The sequence below is a fragment of the Etheostoma spectabile genome, chromosome 23, assembly GCF_008692095.1.
Source record: "Etheostoma spectabile isolate EspeVRDwgs_2016 chromosome 23, UIUC_Espe_1.0, whole genome shotgun sequence".
In the NCBI taxonomy this organism is placed as follows: domain Eukaryota; kingdom Metazoa; phylum Chordata; class Actinopteri; order Perciformes; family Percidae; genus Etheostoma; species Etheostoma spectabile.
The window spans coordinates 11518931-11539706 of record NC_045755.1 but is presented as its reverse complement, the minus strand read 5'-3'; the positions used below and the strand labels follow the sequence as shown (position 1 = coordinate 11539706).

Sequence of the window (20776 nt, the reverse complement as noted above, 5' to 3'; positions counted from 1 at the left end):
TAGACTTGGTTTTTTCCTTTTCATTTGTTTTTGTTGCATTTTGGATCCCTGCATTAGTTTGGACTCTTTTGTTAATAAATCCTCATATTCAGCATTCTCCTGCCTGCCTATCTCTGCTTTTGGGTCCTCATATTCCTCGGGAACCCTAACAGAATGATCTGACCATCATGGACCCAGCAGAGAGGCGTCTGTTTGAGAAGAAGGTGTCGGAGTTAGACCAGACTGTGACTTTATTGGTAAACTCCAGACCAACCCAGCTTTCTCCTATTCTGGAACATATTGCTAAACAGCAGCTGTGGTTTAAAGAGAGACCGTCGGTGAGTCATTTTGTTCCCCGCCTGGATGAAATCAAAAGGAAGCTAGAGTGTTTTCATCAAGATCATCTCAATGACTCTCCCAGTTTGCCTGCTTCACCAACTCATGGCGTTTATCAACCTGGAGAGGCAGAGTCTATGTCAGATGAACTATGAGTTAGTTTGTGACCTGATTGAGCTGAAAAACTTGTTGAATGAGTCTGACAGTGATTGCCAGAGGGAGGGAATCTTGTTGTTTGCTTAAGATAAGGTGTCAGAAAAGCCCTGGTTTAAGGACTTTATTCCTGACTGGGATAAACGCTTAATTTCCCCTCCAGCTCATTCATCTACCTAGGGGTTATGTTCTTACAAGTCTGCTAGCTCCACCAATGCTCCTCTTCAGAGTCCCGGCATACCTCAGAGCCAGCTAGCACCTCAAACTTGCCCGTTGCTCGGCCTGCTACCATTTTGACTACAGGTTTTTTGTCCATCACCCAGCCTGCCCCTTTGCCTGCTCGTCCAAGTCAGGATGTTTCTTTACCTGGTGGAGAGCCAGAGACTGATATGACTTTGTTCCAATATTTTGCAATGTTGGCAAGAAAGACCTCCTGTCTGTCAGCTCAACAGCTACCTGTTCAGCAGATACCTTCAACTAAAAGCAGTCTTTTGTGGGGACCTGTCTGGCCATATACCCTTCTACCCTTTCTAGATTATTCACTGCCCACTGTTACCAATAGTAACCTCTTTATCAGTCCTAAAGCAGGAAATATTACCCATCTTCATTTCCTAAAAAATGTGCTCATGTGTTTGATCAGATGGTTAGTAGGTGCATCTGGGGTAAACAACGGAGAACTATTAATGATTGACATCAACAAAAAACAGAGCTATATTCAAATAGCACAAAAAGAAGAAGGGATGTCAAACAGATTCACTGACCAAATCACATAGATTGCACAATCACTTATGGACACACAAGGGCTCCTACAGTACATACAGTATATACATAAACACTGCCATACAAATGGTACCTGAACCAGAGCTAGCTGAGCAGATTGATAAAGAAAATAAAGATGTTCTATACTGGGAGATGGACTGAGGTCAAAAAACTAAAAAAACACATTCACAAGCACACGACAAGTAAGTATGTATGAACACATAAAAACAAACCCGGTAATATGTGCAGGCAGCATATCAATGAGCAAGCCAGAGTGGAAAGAAACATGGAAAAAACAATCTGAGCCAACAAGACGTTTTAAAGAAAACTTTCAAGGCAAGCAAAACATGCAATTATAACACACAGGCCAAGAATGAAATTGACGTGTGTGTGTGTGTGTGTGTGTGTGTGTGTGTGTGTGTGTGTGTGTGTGTGTGTGTGTGTGTGTGTGTGTGTGTGTGTGTGTGTGTGTGTGTGTGTGTGTGTGTGTGTGTGTGTGTCGTACTCAGTAATAGGCCAGGGCGGCACTGACCTGTGCCGCCAAGTTTGATCAAAATAAGTTTTGTTGAAATGTAAAAAAAAAAAAAAAAAAATAGTAACATAACTAGTGTTAGTGTTTGATTAATCTGTCTTTTCTTCTGATTAATTCAAAATTGTTTAAACTATAGAATAAGGATCAAACAATTAGGAAGCCCGAAGAGCCTGAAGGAAGAACGTAGGTGGTTACTATTGTAACAACAGGCAGGCTTCAGCAGCTAACCTTAGCTACCTAGCCTTTTAGATGAAGTACCATGGATGTGTTAAGCAATGTACTGTTAAAAGTTACCACGACAACAATGGCTTCTCTTTAAAGTGGTACGGACAGTTTTCTTGGATGGAATCCAGTGTAAATAAGGACAAGCTTTTCTGCAGTATGTGCAGACATTTCCCCAGTAAAGATGACAACCCATCAGCGAGAGAAGAGTTTGTTTGAGTGCTGGCCCTTGCAGAGGTAACATTAAGTAAAACTTGTTTCATGCTTCTTGCATTATTATTTAAGTAACCTAACAACCTTCCTATTTAGTAAGAAATCATGAACACTGACGATGGCTTCTAGCTGTGATTGTGTTTTTCCCACATTAAATAAGAAGATAACTTATCTGTGAGTGACGTAGTAGTTTAGTTGTTTTTTTTATCTTGTCACTGCCGTGGACTCAACACATGGTCTAAGATTTGGCGCCTTGCTGGCCACTTTTCATTATATCTTTCATAATGCTCTTAAACAATGCTTGTCCGCCCAAAATATTATTTCTGCCTACGCCACTGCTGTGTGTATGTCCGTGTGTCTGTGTTTCCATGTATGAATCTATCTACAGCAGAGTGTATGGGAAAACAACACTAACAGAGTTGACCAGCACCAGCTTATGGGCAGTAGAGAGGTGCTTAGGAAGTATTGTGTTACACTTATTTCAATTAGTGGTGCTACTTTACGTACCTGTGGTACCGCCTGCGGCAGAGAGGTGTGTGTGGGGCTCTGAACTGATGTAATATTGTGACTGGATGAAACAACCTGGAGAGAAAAAGAAAGAGTATAAAAAAGAAAGAGTAGTGAGAGAGGAGAGAAATGCATACAATATAATTTTTAGGTTTGATACTGTTTTTTTTGCTATTGCAGTTCCCAATCCTGTCATGCTTACAATAATCTGTATAAACTCAAATTATGAGTTATGAGAAACCAACATAAGTTGGGAAATGCCAGCTAGGGCAATCTATTTTTTCTCATTAAATTTGGTAAATATTATCTCATGTATTGTCATTTTCCGGATAGGTTGTTAACAATTATTACAATAAAAAATATTTTGTAAAATGTGAATGCATTATCAAGGTTTGGAATGCAGCTGTTAGGTAAACATGGTGAATGCACCGGTAATTATGGGGAAATGGCTGTTTTGTTGTTCACAAAAGGAAACTTTCCATCTTTTTCTGACAAGAAACATTTAATCTCCGATTGACATCCAATTTCACGCTCAATCAAATCAGTTTAGGGCTGCAATTAGTTCATCGCAGTGGTTTATGCTGGGGGAAAACAGTTCTTCAGAAACACTGTTGTATTACTGCAGGCAAAGTGCCAGCTCTGTAGGAGGGGCTACCTTGAAGCAAAGGCAACAACTTCAAAGAGAAAGCAGACATATGAGTTATTGCTGTATAAGCACAAAAAATAGGCTGGAGTTATTTTTGCATTTTATCTTTATGGGGTTTGGACATCAAGGGCACGCTGTATTAAAAATGGGAGAAAAGTGATGAAATGAGAAAAGAGAAGGGACATTTTGGATGTAAAGTGACTTTTTAGGTTGCTTTAATTGTTTTTCTTGTTGCCTTACTTGTTGGGGGGTCCCAGGAGGAGCTGGCTGGGTGTTGACAGGGACCAGAGGGGGTCCTGGAGTGGACTGGCAGGGGGGAGCCTGAACCTGCTGCTGTGGAACAGATTTAAAGAAAGATTGACAGAAAGGAAGAGATGTTGTAGGATATAAAAGGGTGGAGGATAGGGATGGGAAATCAAAAGAGATTGGCAACAAGGAGAAAGAAAAACAAGAAATAATCAGAACATGTACAGTATGTACTGTGGCTTGTAGACCAGAAGCCGTACATGAGTGCAAACACAAGGTACTTCTGCTGTTCTCTAGTGATCAGCTTTAGTCTACATTTTTCTCTTGTGTAAGCACACATGCAACACATATGTTCATCCATCTATCAGGCCACAGATATATGCACACCAATACCGACTGTATGCATATACAGTGTGTAGTGTAGCATGTACAACAGTACAGGCACAGCACTGGGGTTACGCACGGTGTAAGTGCAGGGATTTTTGTTTTTTTACATGCAGGTCAGACTGTAAGTGATTGGTAGTGATAATAAGTCTATGAAGCACAGGGTAGAAGCTGGAATACTGACACCAAACACTGCTGTTTTTCCTTAAACATCCTAACACAGGTATCACCTTTGGATCTATTGCATAATGGAACAAGGTATGATCAAATATCAGTTATGATTGTGGTGGGCAATTTCATGGTAACTCCAAATATGTACTCAAGTTTCCACATTGCCTGATACAATTGTGTTCAGAAAGTTTCCACAATCAATAAAGAATTTCATTTCCAAGTCAAATATATTGGGAGTTTAGGTAACACTGTATGAAACCCCATTTTTGTTGCGTTATAAATATGTAGGGTTAAAATATTTTGAAAAGAGCCATTAAAAGAGATTCTGATTGGTTTAAAATGTTGCAGGTTTTTACTCTATTTTCAGTCAAGTTAAACTTTGGAATTATTGATGTTCAACCCTATTACATTCCTAGTAAGCATCAAGCCAAACAAAGCGTTATCTTTCTTTCCTGAATCCTTTGAATAATTCAGAGGACTACGGGTCCAATCTATTGACTATACCCTTAGAAGGCTGTACGCAACTTTCTACTTGTCACTAAGCCCACCCTCACAAAATGTGGTGGGAGCTTACGCAAGTAGGTTGCATCAGACACACTGCTACCTACCTTTTCCTAACATCATAGGCAGTCACGTAAAGACAATAAAGAATTTCACAACACAGATATCTAATAAAATAAAATGTATAGAAAGATAGAAAACATGAAACAAAAACAAAATGGTAATGACAGATTAAAGGAATAAGAAGAAAGGTCAGTGACCAGAAGTGAAAGCAAACAAAGAAAGTGACACTGATAATATCAGCGTTCTAAGGGTTTAATAATTTGAACTGGGACTTTTGAACCTTGTGTAGGACGTTGATTTCCAGTCAAGACAGGAAATGACAACACAATATGCTAAAATAAAGAACTGACTTAAAGCCAAGATCTTTAGCAATTACAACACAAAACAACAGAAAGAATCTAAAATATACAAATGAAATGTCTATCTGCATGGTTACATTGCAAGGTTTGTCTGAGCCCCCTTGGTTTTGTTGTATGTTTCTGTGTGTTTGTCCATACAAATCAACAAAGTCTCATAGCTTTCACATACTTCAGTTATTATTTTTAGATTCATATAAGTCTAAAATACAAAGTTTTTAGATATCCAATGCTTATCATTCAAGGTATTCAAGGTTGTCTGAGGACTAAAATGGACTTTGGATTTGTACAAGTAAAAATGTAAGTATACCATATATACAGCATACTCCCACAAACACACATTTCTCATATACTTTCATATATGAACATACAGACAAAATGTTACTTACTGACAATAAATCAATCAGATACAAAAATTAAAACACTAAAAGGAAGGGGGCTTAGACTGCTTATAATGCTTGTACACCAGAGTTGGTATCAAAGGCTACCTTCTGTATGTTGATTTTAAAATAAATATTATTCTCACAATACTGAGTTTGATTTGAAATCAAATGTTTCTGGCCTTGGTTGTACAGAAATGTGCTCTGGGTCGTGCACTCTTCTATGAATTCTTACTTTAAGTAGTGCCGACTAAAGGGAAGACTTTTATACAAATGATTTTTCTATAAGCCAACATTGTCAGGGAGTCAACAATGTAAGACATTTGGAAGGCAGACCAAGAGACTCTCTCTGTAGTGTTGATATGAATGGAGAGGATTAAAATCACAACCAAAGACTACATGATGACAGGTAAGCATCAGCTGGGGCTCCAGGGTTGGCAGGGTAAAAAACAACAGAGATTGGTTTAAGGGCCTCTGGGTCAAATTACTAATATGAATGAATTCAGCTGCTTTTCATAGAAGAATTCCCTTTACTTGATGGATAACACCACCACCATCTACTCTAAACAACATTTTTATAATTACAGACCGGCACATGACGTTAGGGGCACAAGATCATGAAAAATCAGGTCTATGACAATATATATATATATATATATATATATATATATGAAATCTTTAAGATGTTTTTGCAGCAATTTGATGTCAAACAAGAAAGATAAGGTACAGAATGCCATAATATTGCAATTACAGTATATCAACAGCTGGTTGCAGATCTTTGCTAAAAAAAGCAACTTATGTAATTTCAACAAGTAATTGACCCAGGGGAGTATGGATGTTTTTAAGGTCTAAACTCAGTACCAGAGAGGGGATAGCAGCCTGCATGGCCAGCAAAGATTCATGGTATGTCATATCCGGTTGGGCTGGTATCACCCCTCCATGCCGAGCCCAGGCATTCTGGATCAAAGACTCCAGCTGGGTTGAAGATGCTCCACCAAGCTCAGTGGATGGAGTGGCAGGGAGGAAGCTCTGCATAGAGGGTGGATGTCCCTGGGGATCTATGGGGAACACCCCTCCAGATAAATCGTAGAGCGCAGCGGAGGACGAGTGAGGGATGGACTGAGCAGCTGAGGAGTCAAAGGGAGGGAGGAGAGGTGGGGGAGGAGGTGACAGGAACTCCCCGGCGTCAGAAGAGGCCATAGAGTCACTATTAGGTTCTGGGCTTCTGTCTTTTGTGGCTACACCTATGTGGTGAAGTAGAAGACTTCCTGGAGGTAAGGGCAGCTCGGGACTGAGATATGCGTACAGCTCTTCAGTCACCGGCTGGAGACGGCTGTACGTGCCTGAACCACCTGAGCCAGTTCCAGTGTTGTCCTCTAGAGGGAGGTCCAAGGAGCTCCTTCGGGCCCGGTATAGTCTGGATGCCAGGAGGCTCGGGTCTCCAGCAGCAGCTGCAGCAGCTGCAGCTAAATGGAACTCAAAAGCACTTGTTGACGGTGGTGCTTCAGCCATTACTGGAGGCGCAGAAAGAGGGAAAGCGGAAGAGGAAGCATGCTGTGGTGGAGGATAGCATCCATCAGATGATGAAGAAGAGCCCCCCGTGGGCAAACTCATGGGTTGAGGGATTGGGCTGTGTGCACTCATTCTTTGCATGACGTGTGCGTGCAAGAACCCTGTTTGAGGTGCAGGGACAGGATCAAAACCTAAACCAGCAGCTGCAGCTGCAGCCTGCCTCTGCTGATGAAAACTGAAGTGGCCAAGCTGGTGCCCAGTTATTGGGTATCCTCCATATGCCATTGCTTCATAATGGTCCAATAAGGCAGCTTGATTTAGACTTAATCTCCTCACTGCTTCCTCATGCTCTGCTCTCATGTCTTTGTAGCTGTACAAACTTGGGTCAGATTGTCCTGGGAGATGCAGCGCCTCCCCAACACCAAGTCTTTGAGCAGCTGCTGCAAAACTGGGATTTACCACGAAGATAGAAGGGGTCTCAACACCCTCCATCCCAGAAAATGGATGCAGGCTGCTCCCATAGCGGGTGTAGGCAGGCTGGAAGTGTCTGGTATGTGCCTCGAGAATGGACGTGCTCTTGCGTCTCTGGGTGTTGTAGGCCTTTGGAGGCCCAGTGGGGGGAGGCGAGAAGGAAATGGGGCGCTCAGGGATGGAGGGGAAGAAAAGAGTTGGGGGGTCTGGGGGAGTTTGAAGGGGGATGCTCCCTCTTGCTCCTCCTCCTCTTGTGCTTCCTCCTCCACTGTAGGGGTGAGGCACTGAATGCTGCTGCGACAGTGAGATACAATGGATTTGAGAATGAGACACAGAATGAGCGAAAGAACCACAGCAAAAGGCCCACATGGAATGGGAGTAATAATGTATTAAAAGGACATTATTTCAAAGCAATACCAAGAGAAAAAGAGACATGTATTCTCTCTCCACACTAGAAACAAAATGACATGGTTAAGATAGGACAGAATATACCTAACAGCTGTACAACGGAGGGATGAGATGGAGTCAACAGGTAAGGTTAAGACAAAAAGCTGCAGTAAAACGACAGACACGCCAAGTTGCAGAGTGGTACAGCACAAAGACAAGCAGAGAACAAAGACAAGACAGTAAAAGTAGGAGAAACTGTAAGAGCTCACAGGTGGATATGCAGTGGGGTAGTATATAGTTTAATACAAAGAGAAGAAACGCCAAATGCTTGTCTTCTAATATCCTGAGGCATCTGCACTCAGGAAAACTGTCTTATCATAGAACTTCTATCTGCAAAACGTTTATCTTCTAACTAGAGATAGACGAAAATGTACATGACCAATTCAAGACGTGGCTTTACATCACTTTGACATAGTATATACAGTAGATAAACCGTAAATCTTATGACAATATCCTAATGAAGAGTTGTGTCATACTTTTGTTCAGGAATTAAAACTATCTAGACAGGCTTGATGTTTAGCATGTCTTCACTTGTAAAGTAAAAACACTGAAAGAGGGCAGCCTGGTGGCATAGGAGTAAATGGTTCATCATCAGACACAATTTTAGTTGCATCTCATTCGCCATCTCTCTCTCCCCTCATTTCCTGTCATCTCGCTCCTGTCAGCTATCTATAATGGGCACACAATGCCCAAAAAATTCATTAATTGAGCTTCTGTAACTCAAAAGCAAAATTGTGTACAGAAATTGGTGTACTATCCCATAAAGCCATGTCCTTCATTCTCAGTAACCCGGATTTATGTTTTGGATACAGCAACTTTCTGATGTCAACAATTTTTATGTAGAATGACCCCTTTAATAATGTGAGCTGTCAAATGAATAGTTTTCCTGTTGGCAGATGAACATGATATTAGACATTTTAATCACAGAGTGAAGATAAAGGTAAAGCCAGTCACTCTGTATTCAATATGAACACAAGGTGGTCTAACAGTGGGCAGAAAAAAAAGAGTGAAAGAGAGACGGTTGTGTAGAATGACAGACTCACAGCAGTGTCTGAAAGTAAACTAAGTTGGATCACTGAGGTCATACTTATCTACTTACTCAAGATAAAGGTGCCACTTAAAATGCCTTCAATTAAGAACATACTGTAGATGTAGCATTTTATTAACTTAATGTTGCCAAAGTACAGTATTGCTTGGGCCACACAATTTAAACATTGTTGCTCCATAGTAAGCTCAACTCGCAGATTTTATTAACATGTTAAAGACTGATACTTCTTTACTAAATATCAATATTCAGTAGAGGAGGCTGGGAAGTCTGCAGTGGTACTAAACAAGTTTAAGATTAATTTTTTTTTCAAGTGTGCATTTCATCTTGCATTTTCTATGAAGTAAAAAATAAATTACAATTTGTGATTCCAAGTAGTTGACTACCTCTTTCTCAGGCTAGTTGTACAAAGCTGTGGCAAAAAACTGCATGAAAAATGCAAGCTGTTTTATTAACAATCCTTTCATTCAGTGTGAAACCCAGCAGTTTGAACTAATTACTGGTATTTGTATAGTAAATTGGCTTTGTCACAGGTTTCCTTATACAATGGCACTGGACACTCTTCTGTAAATATAAAACATGTTTTAGTAGTTTTATCTACTTTCAGACACCAGTGTGGCCCATATCCATAATCATTCTCTCTCTCTCCCTTTCTTTCTGGATGTCACCACCGCTGTTGTCCCAGGGGCTTAAGACTGTGAACCTACAGGGGTAGAGAACAGGGCAGGTAGGCTGGCCCTCCGCTGCCTGGCACTGGGTAGAGAGGAGGCAGAGTGAAGGGGTAGGACCGTCTCCAGGGCCTTGGAGAGGCGCCCGGCAAATGCGTCCCTCTCAGCTGCGAGGGGCATGCATGGGGAGGTGGTGGTGTAGGAGGATGAGGAGGACAGGTCTGGAGGAGGGGTGGAGGGCTGCTTATGAGGAATGGCCAGGGGCGAAGGAGCATGGGAAAAGGAGTAGGAGGAGGGGGGGACGCAAACAGACATGCTACGACTTCGACGACGGCGCAACGCAGGCTGTAGGCCGGGGAGGGGGGGATAGAAGAGGGTGGAACCAACATGTAAAACAAACACAAAGAAATTAAAACACACAAAATGACCTAAATACAGAAAAGAGCAGTAAAATTAAAACATGACCAAAGGACACACATAATAAAAAAGTGAAGTTAAGTGAAGAATGCACTAACAAGATCAATAATATGATGAAAAAGTTACCAAGTACATACTGATACTAAGAACTGAAAAAAAAATACTTTCCATAAATAAAACTTAGAACATAAACTTCTTAAAGTATTATTAAATAATTAAGTAAAGAGAAAAACTCTGTAAAGGGAAGATCATTGCATGAATTACTTTGGAGCGTTAACCACTTCACAATAAAATTTCTAGCGAAACCTTTACATGTCCTATATCATACTGGTAAGAAAGAATAACAAAAGAAAGAGCACAATAGCACAAATAAATTACAACAACAACAACAAAAATAAAATATGAATAAATGCAGTAAAATGAAATGAAATAGATCAATGACAAAAGAAACTGAAAAGAATTAAATTTGAAACAAAAAAAACAAATACATGTTAAATAAAAGGAGAAAATAATGGTTATTTAAGATGTTCAATTAAGTACATATTAAATGTGACAAACTAGGTTGTCAGTAGGTCATTTTGTTTACAATGAAGTTACAGATGATGAGGAAATAAGCCTATGGAGAAATCTTCCAAACCATCATTAAATTATTCAATCAATCGTCTACAAACTGAATGATCATCCAGTTGAACAACATCCGGCAGTATAGGTGCTGGTAAACTGGAACTCCGACAAGAACATTTGTAGCTAAAAGGTTACTACATGGAAAAGTCTAGGGTGGGAAATTACATCAGAAATGCTTGTGTTCTCATTAGTAAGAACTTATTAAGGCACCCTTGAGCAAGGAATTTGACTCATTTGCTGCTAAAAGCGCAACAATTGATGATTCTGGTTAAAACAGCAAGAATGCTCAGCAAACATTCCTTGGGTGAGTGAAGAAAGCTAAAATAAATCCAAGGTCATAAGAGAGAACTGTGCTTAACATTGTGCGGATATTCAATACATCGGTTTTAAATAAGAGTAAATAGACAGGTTAATAAACAAACTTCTGATTTCTAAAGAACATTAACTTTAAGCAATTGTACATAACATGCTTTAGGTCAACTGCTAGGGAGAATTGCACTTGACATTTTCAATGACATGTAGCTCTTAGTCGTATGTAAGTTTATCTACTTATTGTATGTCCCTTTAGAGATGTGCCAAATAAATGTCATGTAATTTAAGTTAAAATATGACATGTGTTGAGTTTCATCTTCAAATATATCTCAAAAATTTGCAATTTCAAAAAACAGTTTCAGAAAATGGCATATGGTGAATTTCTGTCTTTCTTTCTTCAAATAAAGTAAAAATCCAAAAAATGCTGAGCACACCGCGTGGATAATTACATCATTCCGCCAATACCTGATAAAATATATAGAACATACTTAATTAAGAAAACTACAGTATTCTAGAAATAGGAAATGTAATATTTAAGGAGCAAAAAACTCCATAAAAAACTGGAAGTGTCATGGTTTACTATGTTGGCATTTTATCCCACTTGATTGTCATTCTTTTGTGAATATGATGCTTCAGCATGAACAAAGTACAAAGCAGGGGGGTTGATGTGTTTCAAAGTCCTAGATCCAAGCCCAACTACTAATGTATAAATCAAGTTTTAAAATATGAAAACAAAGAAATATACAACATAACAAAAAGAATGAATAAACAACAGATGCAGCAACAGAACAAGGAGGATTGAAACTGGCTGAAAAAATGTCAGGACTGAGGGAAAGAGGGATGCATGAAAACTAGTAGACTAAAGAGAGTAACCTGCAGACTTCTAAAATGAAATACAAAAGAAAATGAATGGTTAGCTGGCATAATATGAAAGTAAGTGGTTAACTGACTATTTAGCTGACTAACAAACTGAATAAATATCAGAATGTGTAATTAACTGACTAAGAGTCTTTAATATTGGCTGACAGAATGTGATGCTTTCTCTCTGTAAGTTAAAGCCTCAATAGTAATAAAATCAAAGAAGTCAAATATCTTCTAGTACTCCTCTTCTTCAGGTCAGAGATGAACATCTCGAAATAAAAACCCATCATGTGTATTTAGTTTAACAAACACCCGCAATTCCCAGCCTACTAACGAACACTGCAAACTTTATTCCTACTCACTCCCACTCCAAAACACAATGCAGTGCTCACTTCAAACTGACAAGAAATGTTCAGCACAGCTGTGACTTGTGCATAGCACCACACACAGGTGTATTGAGCATGATGTCATAAGTGCAAGTGGATCCTACACATGCTTTACGTCTAATTTGGATGAAATCACCACTCACCGTTGGCTGCGGCGGCGGGGCGTAGCCTGGGTGCTGCTGCAGGTTCGCAGAGGGGGTGGAGGGGTAGGGGGATTGGGGCTGGGAAGAGGGTTGGGAAGAAGGGGGGCAGCTGTACGACATGGCCAGCTGACCCAGGTGGGTGGAGTCTAAGGAGAAAACTGAGGAACCCTGGCCGCTGTCCAGACCTCCTTCGGCTGAGATTGAGAGACAGAAAGAGATGTGTTAAGACATCAGCAAGGTCCCCTTTCCCCCCCGTCTCTCCTTAATCTAATACATCTCAGTCTAATTAATTCCATCTTCATGTAAAGACTTAAACAGAAGCTCACAATCAAATAATTGTAAACAAAATTGTATATCTCTGCAAGAATTCTGCACTGCATTTATAGTAATTGTTCTGCTGGGTTGATAAATAAAATGTATCGGCCACAATGGAGTACAAGTTGTTTATAAAGGGCACAACAACATATGAACAATTTCAGTGGTATACAACTCAAAGGAAAGAAGAATCAATAGTCAGTGCCAGTGTCTTTTCAGCTTACAATAGGATGACTGTAAATTGTGGGCCACACTTGGAAATTAATTTAACGATGGCTACTCCTTAAATACAGAAAGACATTGACAATATGATTCTAGAAGAACTCTCTTGGCTCATGAGTTTGTTTTTTTGTAGATATATGCAGTCATTTGTCACATGTTTTTAGAGATGGATGCGCTAGAAGTTGTGACCATCATGTCTCAAAGTAATCTTCAACCATACCTTAAGAGGCTTTAATTAATCATATATATGCATACCCAAGAAATAATCTAAGATTTGTGCAGAATATGATGATGATGAGTGCTACGACACTGACTCAAATCTTCTTCAAAGTTTGTCTTACATGTGTGTGAGATGCCGGCCTGCTGATAGTGAAGCTGCTGTTGCTCCATTTCCATCTCCTCTGCCTCCGCCTGCAGACGGACAAACACAAGCTGTGGTAAAGTCCATGTGGTCCACGTACAAATACAAAATTCTACAACTGAAAGAAGACCATGTGAACTCTGACTGCCAGGTGGAAATGGCACTGAATATACAGTACACTGTAATACCAACGAAGGCACAAAGGTAACCATGACACTAACAAACTGATTTACCAAAAAAACAACTTTTTGGTCTTGCAAACATTAAAGTATGCTAGCTACCCTACTGTTAAACAAACCTGTGTGTGTGAATGTCTGAGTGCCTCTTGGTGCTGCTGTTGTTGCTGTTGTTGCTGCTGCTGCTGCTGCTGCTGTAGCTGCTGCTGCTGTAGCTGTTGTTCAGTCTCCAATTTTCTCTTCTTCTGTTCTTCTCGTACCAGCTGCCTCTGTTCTCTCTTCCGCTGGATCAGAGACACGCGGTCCTTGATAGCCTTGGCCATGGTCTTATGGTCCCCCTCAGCAACATAACCAGACTCAACCTGGGGAGTTAGGTGAAGTCACACAGACACTCTTTTTAACAAACCACTTCAAACCCTTTGATTTGTAACATTATAATCCATCCCTTTCCATCTCTGTTTACCATGTAGTTCTTTCAATCCAATATGCTTTCCTTCTGTCTATTTTCTCTTGCCTAAATCCCTCCCTTCCTCCCACTACTCGTACCATCTGTCTATGCATTCATCAGTTCCTCCCCTGCATTGTACATACCATTTCCTGGGCCACATCTTCAGGGACGTCCTTGTTCAGGTCAAAGGAGAACTCAATTGCTTCGTTGTCTTTGTATTTGCCTGTAAACAAGTTCACAAATGACTGGTCAGGCCGCTGCCTCTCTGTTTTCTTAGGCATAATTCAAATCTATGTTGTAAATACAATGTTAATGGTTATTTACTAAAATAAGTGCTTTGATTTTCAATAGCTAAATAGCGATTTTTGAGTAGCTAAGAAAAGCTGCTTATACTTTATGACGAGAGTATGTGTTTTTGGGGCAAACACTTTAGGAATGACAGAACATATTCCCATTACAATTTTTTCCATATAGAAAAGATCTAAACTACATGAAAAAATACAAATATTCCTTGCCTTTGAGCTTCTTGACGTCTTCTATTCTGAGCCAGAGTTTGATAGCAACCATTTCCTCATCATCTTCTTCTGCCAGTTCAACCCTGACCCCTGTGTCCTCCTGGAAGAATGCATGGTTCAACAGGATCTTTATGGCATACCTAGAGGAACAAGAGAAATAAATAGATATGTAAAAGAGGATTTACTTCTTGATACTACTTGATCCAAATTTGTTTAAGACCACAATGCTTTGTGAGCTGGTCTCCATCTGATAAGCTGACGGACATGGTATTCAATTTATCTGTTGGGAATCCCAACATGTTCACAACCGTCTTCCACATAAATTCCACATTGTGTTAAAAAAGGAGGAATTACAGAGCACCAATCATATGACTATTCTTTACTAAAAGACCAAGTAACTCAGACTGCGAAGACTGTGAACAAAATGAGTGCAAGAGAGAAGTTTAGCTTAGAGAAGTTTAAATTTGATTTAGTTTCTTAAGCAGTAGACAGGAGGGACCGTGGATGTTTTGGCAGGCCCACAGCATGGGCAGAGAGGGAACAGAGGACTTCTAATTTCTGACCAACAAGCCGTGAATCCGAACAGGATTTAGAGAGAGGGTGATTTTGCAATCAAACATTACTGGATATTGTGGTGATATTTGTGATCTATTCTGTTTTAATAAAGCAAGAGATTAAATGCAAATGCTGTCTATAAATCTCACACAGTTATGACAGAGAGTCCAAATAACATCCATAAATTCAAAAGTATTACAAAATGTCAACAATAGTGCCGGGTATCGCTTTAATAGTCTCTGGGATTGTGACTCACCTTTCATCCTTGTTTGTTCTGATGCAGCCGTCTATAATTTCCTTCACCTCAGGAATGGCTACCTTGTCAAAACTGCCAGGTTTCACTCCCTGCACACACACAAAAAGAAAAGCAGTGAATACAAGGAACCTTTTACAGAAAGACATATGTCAAAAACACACACACACACAATCACTTCAATGCATTTTGAAAAAGGACAGGTTTAAGATTTGTCAGATAAAATGTAGATAACTTACCAAAAAAGTACTGACAATGAGACAAGTAGACTAGAGATCTGTTTGACTGACAAATCTCAGAAGCAAATTTTAGTCTAAACTAGTTTGCTAACTGCTTGTCAGACTGAGCACCTACTTCTGCTGTTGTCCTCCAGCTCTGTCTTCCCTTTCTTACTTCTTCCCTACTTTCTTGGCCCGTTTCTCTTCTGCAACTCCCCCCAGTTCACCATTACACATCTCCTCTTTCTCTCGCACGCACACACACACACACACACACACACACACACACACACACACACACACACACACACACACACACACACACACACACACACACACACACACACACACACACACACACACACACACACACACACACACACAGAGAGCAAAAACAAAGTTGGGACTGATGGAGGAAGTAATGGTATTAAGTCCGACAGAAGAAGGGATAATGGAGAGAGAGATACCAAGAATGCCAGATTTCAGTTAACAAGGTTGATTTGAGGGCAGGAATGTTCCAGTAGGAGAAAAACCATGGAGTACGTCAACAATATTCTACGTCAAAGTATTAGAAGTATATCCTCAAAAACCTCTCAGAGGACCCTGCCTTGCAGTCGTACAAAATGGGAAATGGGTGCACATTATGATACTGAGCAAATTTCAAGAATTAAATATTGATGTGAAACAAGATTATGTACTTATGGTATCATTGAGGTGTGTTTTCCCATTTTTTGCGAATGAAAGGACATGTGTTCCTGAACTTTTTGACTAGTGACCCCTTATAACGACCCATAGTCCCATGTCCACAAGTTATGACCTGGACAAAAAAAGTTTGTTTTTCCCCAGTTATTTATTCTAAAAAACAATAATCTTTTGAAGACCTCGAGAGTTTTGAAAAATTAATTGATTAATTTTGTAAAAAATATAATAACATATATACTGTATATATATTGTTTCCCTTTTAATTATCTCATGACTCCTCGGATTCTTTATTCTACACCTCAAATAGACTCAACCACCAACTGACCGATCAAGCTGAAATTTCAAACTGCAATACAGCAGGTGAACATGTGAGGGCCTGATACCAGTACAGAGTTGACCAAGATGAAAAGAAAACATTAGGGCAATGTCTAGATATGGTACAATAGACACAAAATATTTTTTAATTCTCTGCCAAACTTTCTTAAAAAACATGTAATTAAAGGGCAAATTGTGCTAGTGACCTATCAGAGTAACTTAATATGCTTAATAACGCATCTACAATAAAGTTCCTGTAAATAGAATCAGTATGCCTAATTTCGGTCATATGCTACAATGTACATCATAACACAATGGAGTTTGTGTGAGGTTGAAAAGTATATTTAAAGCTATATCGCGTTTTTTCTGTTGCCCACATGAGGAGAAGTAATGGGAACACTGTCGGTGCGTCCACATGAAGTGTCCACAAGCTTTCCGTGACCGCGAACCACCCACACCCCTCCTCCCCGCACTTGCTTGGTGCAAATGAGGACAAAGAAAATTAAAACAAAAACATGATGGACTCTTCAGAAGAGGTAATTATCTTCACTTTTGCTTCTGCACGCGAAAGTCACCGGACGCCACAATCTTCTGAACATAGCCAAACTAAGATATACAAAAAGAGTTGTGTGGAGCCCATAGTCTTTATTAGCTTTGTAGCAACTCATTTGGCAATAGCTTGAATGTAACGGATGTTCATTAATATCAAAAAGTTAAGCACTAAAGCTTTGAATTCACATTAGCTGCTTTATTTATGAGAATTGCCATTTAAAACCATCAGGGCTTAACCTAGGTCTGTCTCTCTTTCTTAGAAACAGAGGGTGGAAAGCTGTAAAGATGAATAGGCAGTGAAATAAAAGGAAGCAGATGACTGGGACACCCTGGGGTTATCACAAGGTTGTGCGTATGTGTGTGTGACAATGACAAATAAAGACAACTGAAGTTGGTTGTTTTGACTCAAAGTCAAGCTGACTGAATAAAATGATCTAAGAAGCATGATGTCCTCTGGCTTTCAATACATGAGATTACTGCTATTAAATCATAACACACCCACACAAACAGAGAGGCAGAGGTTAGCACAATAATCAAATAGGTTGATCAAATTTGGGGTGTGATTTCATTTTGTGTCAGTGAGAGGAGGTAATAGAAAGAGGGAGGAAAAGAATAGGGCGGCAAGAGGGCTAGGCGGCCATATGGATTGAAATATACTGTCTGAATTTATTCTGCTCATGGAGCTTCTTAAATAAAATTTAGAGCTTTAGAGAAACTAAATAACTAAATATACATTACAGCATGATATAATGAAACATTTCTGAAAAAGTAACATTTGTCAAAACAAATCACAAGTGCTCTTGCAGCCTTTGTCTGGCTAGGATTAGTGTATTTAATTTAAAAACGCATTATTTTTTTATTTTGGGTACAAACATTAAAAGGAAAGTGCTGCCAGTGTGTTTGAAGTTACAATTCAATTTTAATGTTGTTGTGTTACCAGAAATAAGAGAAGCCCTTGTTTAACTGAGGGGGATGTTTCCCTCATCCATAAGCTCTAAACAGCACCGCATTTCCGTAGTATTACTAGCCAAATATTTAGGGATAATGGTAGTAATTCTTCCTTAGTTTGAACAAAAATATGTAATTTAGTAAGTAAAAACATCAAACATGTTTGAGCATCTGATTTGCACTGATGTTACAACACAAGAATCATTTTATGTTTCCATTAAAGCTGAAATGAAAGATGTGAAAAGACAGATAGATGCAGCAGCACACCACTTAAAATATTGCATCGGTTGTCCGCCCCGTCTATATTTTGGTCTCTGTCTCATTTTTTATCAGCGTCTCGAGCAAACAGTCATTTACATTTTTAGCTGTTAACGGTCGATGCAAGTGTTATATTCATATTTTGTTTTCATTCAGACATGTCTCATATTTCTCTGCATTTATTTTCAACTTTCTCACAGAGGAACCTCGGAGAAGCTCCAGGGTGAAAGTGCCTTGCTCAAAGACAACACAACAACATTCTTTGAGGGTTTTTAAGGTCTTTGATTTGTTTTGACCTTTCTATATTTAACACGGCTTGGTATTGCTCTCTAGTGGTGGAGAAAAACATATAGCCAACAAGTCTTCCCAAAGTGCTCCTGTTTTCCCTTTTGCAGTAGAGAGTAAAGGGAGAGAGGCGGGGAGAGAGAGAAAATAAACAAGAGGGACTAATCACTGCAAAAACACAATCATATGACTGGATCTCCTGCAGCTCATGCTAAACTTATTAATGCAGTCCGTAAACAAGTATGGGGGGGGAGTAATAGAGAGAGACGCACAGAGGAGGGTTGAGATTAGAGACAAAAACGACGAACAAGGCTGTTTGATGTAACACATGAATGTAACATGGTGACTCTGCAGTCATCCCCAGCAGAGGCATTGAAAAGTAATTGTTTTACCCGTACTGTACAGGAAATGCAGACTTACACTAGTAACCCGCCTGTAGATCTGGGCTGCGTTTTGACATTCAGAGTAAGGGTACTCTGAGGTAGCCATCTCCAGCATACACATCCCGAAGGCGTAGACGTCTACTAATTCATCATACTTCTCCTCATACATCTCTGGGGCCATAAACTCTGGGGTTCCTGATGAAAGGGAGAGAAAAAAAACAATGAACTATCAAAGTACTCTATTCTAGGAGTGATATTAAAGTCAACATCTTAAATGCTTTTTAATAAATATGTATCTGTACACTATGAGGTTTAAATAAGCATCATAGCTAAAAAAGAAAAAAAAAACTGGCTCAGTCAGTTAAGTAACACATTAAAATGATTTATGGTGAGTTGAGGACTTAAATCATAACAATTCCCTAAACATAGCTGGAAATTTTAAATTACAACCTCACTTACTGGTACCACATACTAGACTTGTTGTGTGTGCACACACACGACAAGTCTATGTGTTTGTGTGGTGTGTGGTGTGTGTGTGTGTGTGTGTGTGTGTGTGTGTGTGTGGATTTCTGCAAGTGTCCAAATACTTGAGGTCGGCCTAACTACTACAAAGCAGCTGTGAGATTTACAAAGCCTATAATTTTCACCTTAAGTTCATGAGAATTTGCACAATAACGTACCAGTGCGTGAATGTGTATGATACCAGCAGGTCTGTGGTTAACTAACTGAATGGCAGCCAAGTAATATTTTGGAACACAGGAGACACTTTTGACTTGACTTGAGTGTGTATTTTGTGCAGGGTGTGTTTTTGGTGTGTATCACGTCTCCAGACAGCTTAATCCTAGCTTCATAGCAGACTGACTGGTGTGTAGTTCACATTTCAAATACCAGCGGTTTGCTTTTAAAACATTTAGAAGCAGTAAAGTGTATCTACAGTAGGCGTGTGTAGCAGTTCACAATGTGTCCGTGTTCTTTGCTTATACATGACAGGGTGTGTGCAGGTATGTACTGCATGTAAAGTAAAATTGTAAAATTGTTGAGGAAAATTTGCAAATTATGTTTGTTGTTTAACTTTCTCCCCCTTCACAGATCTAAATACAACTTTATGTCCGACCACTGACAGGTGTGTGTGCGTGTGCGTGTGCGAGACACATGCAAGAGATAAAGAATGAGTCTTCAGTGGCTGTCGGATGCTTTTTCCTACCTATGACACTCTTGGCAAAGGAGGCCCTTTTTAGCGTTGCTAAACCCAGGTCCCCTATCTTCACTGAGCCCGTGGGCCCCGTGATAAAGATGTTGTCGCATTTCAGGTCCCTATGAATGATGGGTGGGGTTCTGGTGTGCAGGAAGTGGAGGCCTTTGAGGATCTGTCTGCACCACGAACGAAGAACCTTGATTTTCATCACCTTGAAACGCTTCAGGTAGCTGCAGGAAAAAGAAATCCCGCATAAGACGACATGTATTTAACAAAGCAAGATTAAATGTACACAATAAACAGAGAGAAGCAGGTTCAACCCAAGCACAGCTTCTCAACCCAATACCGGCCGACTAGTTTCCTCTTTGAAGGCCACTCCGTAAAGTGAATCTATGCATCTTATATCTCATCTGAAGTATCATTTTATTTAGGTTTAGGGGCACTCACTTTAAAGAGTTTTGAACGTATTCTACATAATAATATTATTACAGGACACAAAAAAATCATCCATGACGTAATTACATGTAACTATTTCAAAGCAAAGACTGGAGAGGCAGACAATAGCCAGATAAGATGCAGCAACGGAAACACTGATAATGCCTCAATTAAAACGAAAGCTTACACAACCAAAAAGGGATTACGGTCAGACAATTCCATCCTAAAAAGATACATAATAAATACTTACACAAACACAAATGTCACAACAAAAGACCAAAAAAAAGACTGTACGCATGCCAAAAA

The 20776-nt window shown here is 39.7% G+C and overlaps 1 protein-coding gene across 18 annotated transcripts in view; it reads right to left on the bottom strand.

Annotated features, from left to right (window-relative positions):
- The window catches only part of wnk1b (WNK lysine deficient protein kinase 1b), an 85241-nt gene that overhangs the window by 18441 nt on the left and 46024 nt on the right, over positions 1–20776 (bottom strand). For 9 of the 18 annotated variants that reach the window (XM_032504729.1, XM_032504738.1, XM_032504732.1 and 6 more), the window contains 12 exons: positions 20045–20265; positions 18878–19035; positions 15183–15271; positions 14372–14511; positions 14000–14079; positions 13531–13770; positions 13213–13282; positions 12335–12528; positions 9631–9936; positions 6310–7725; positions 3588–3680; positions 2702–2776 (listed from right to left, as the gene is read on the bottom strand). In XM_032504729.1, coding sequence (XP_032360620.1) covers positions 2702–2776; positions 3588–3680; positions 6310–7725; positions 9631–9936; positions 12335–12528; positions 13213–13282; positions 13531–13770; positions 14000–14079; positions 14372–14511; positions 15183–15271; positions 18878–19035; positions 20045–20265 — 3082 coding nt within the window. Of the gene's footprint in view, positions 1–1321; positions 1400–2701; positions 2777–3587; positions 3681–6309; positions 7726–9630; positions 9937–12334; positions 12529–13212; positions 13283–13530; positions 13771–13999; positions 14080–14371; positions 14512–15182; positions 15272–15418; positions 15609–18877; positions 19036–20044; positions 20266–20776 lie in introns of those variants that run through there. The other 9 variants (XM_032504745.1, XM_032504747.1, XM_032504746.1 and 6 more) reach the window with 7 other exon arrangements.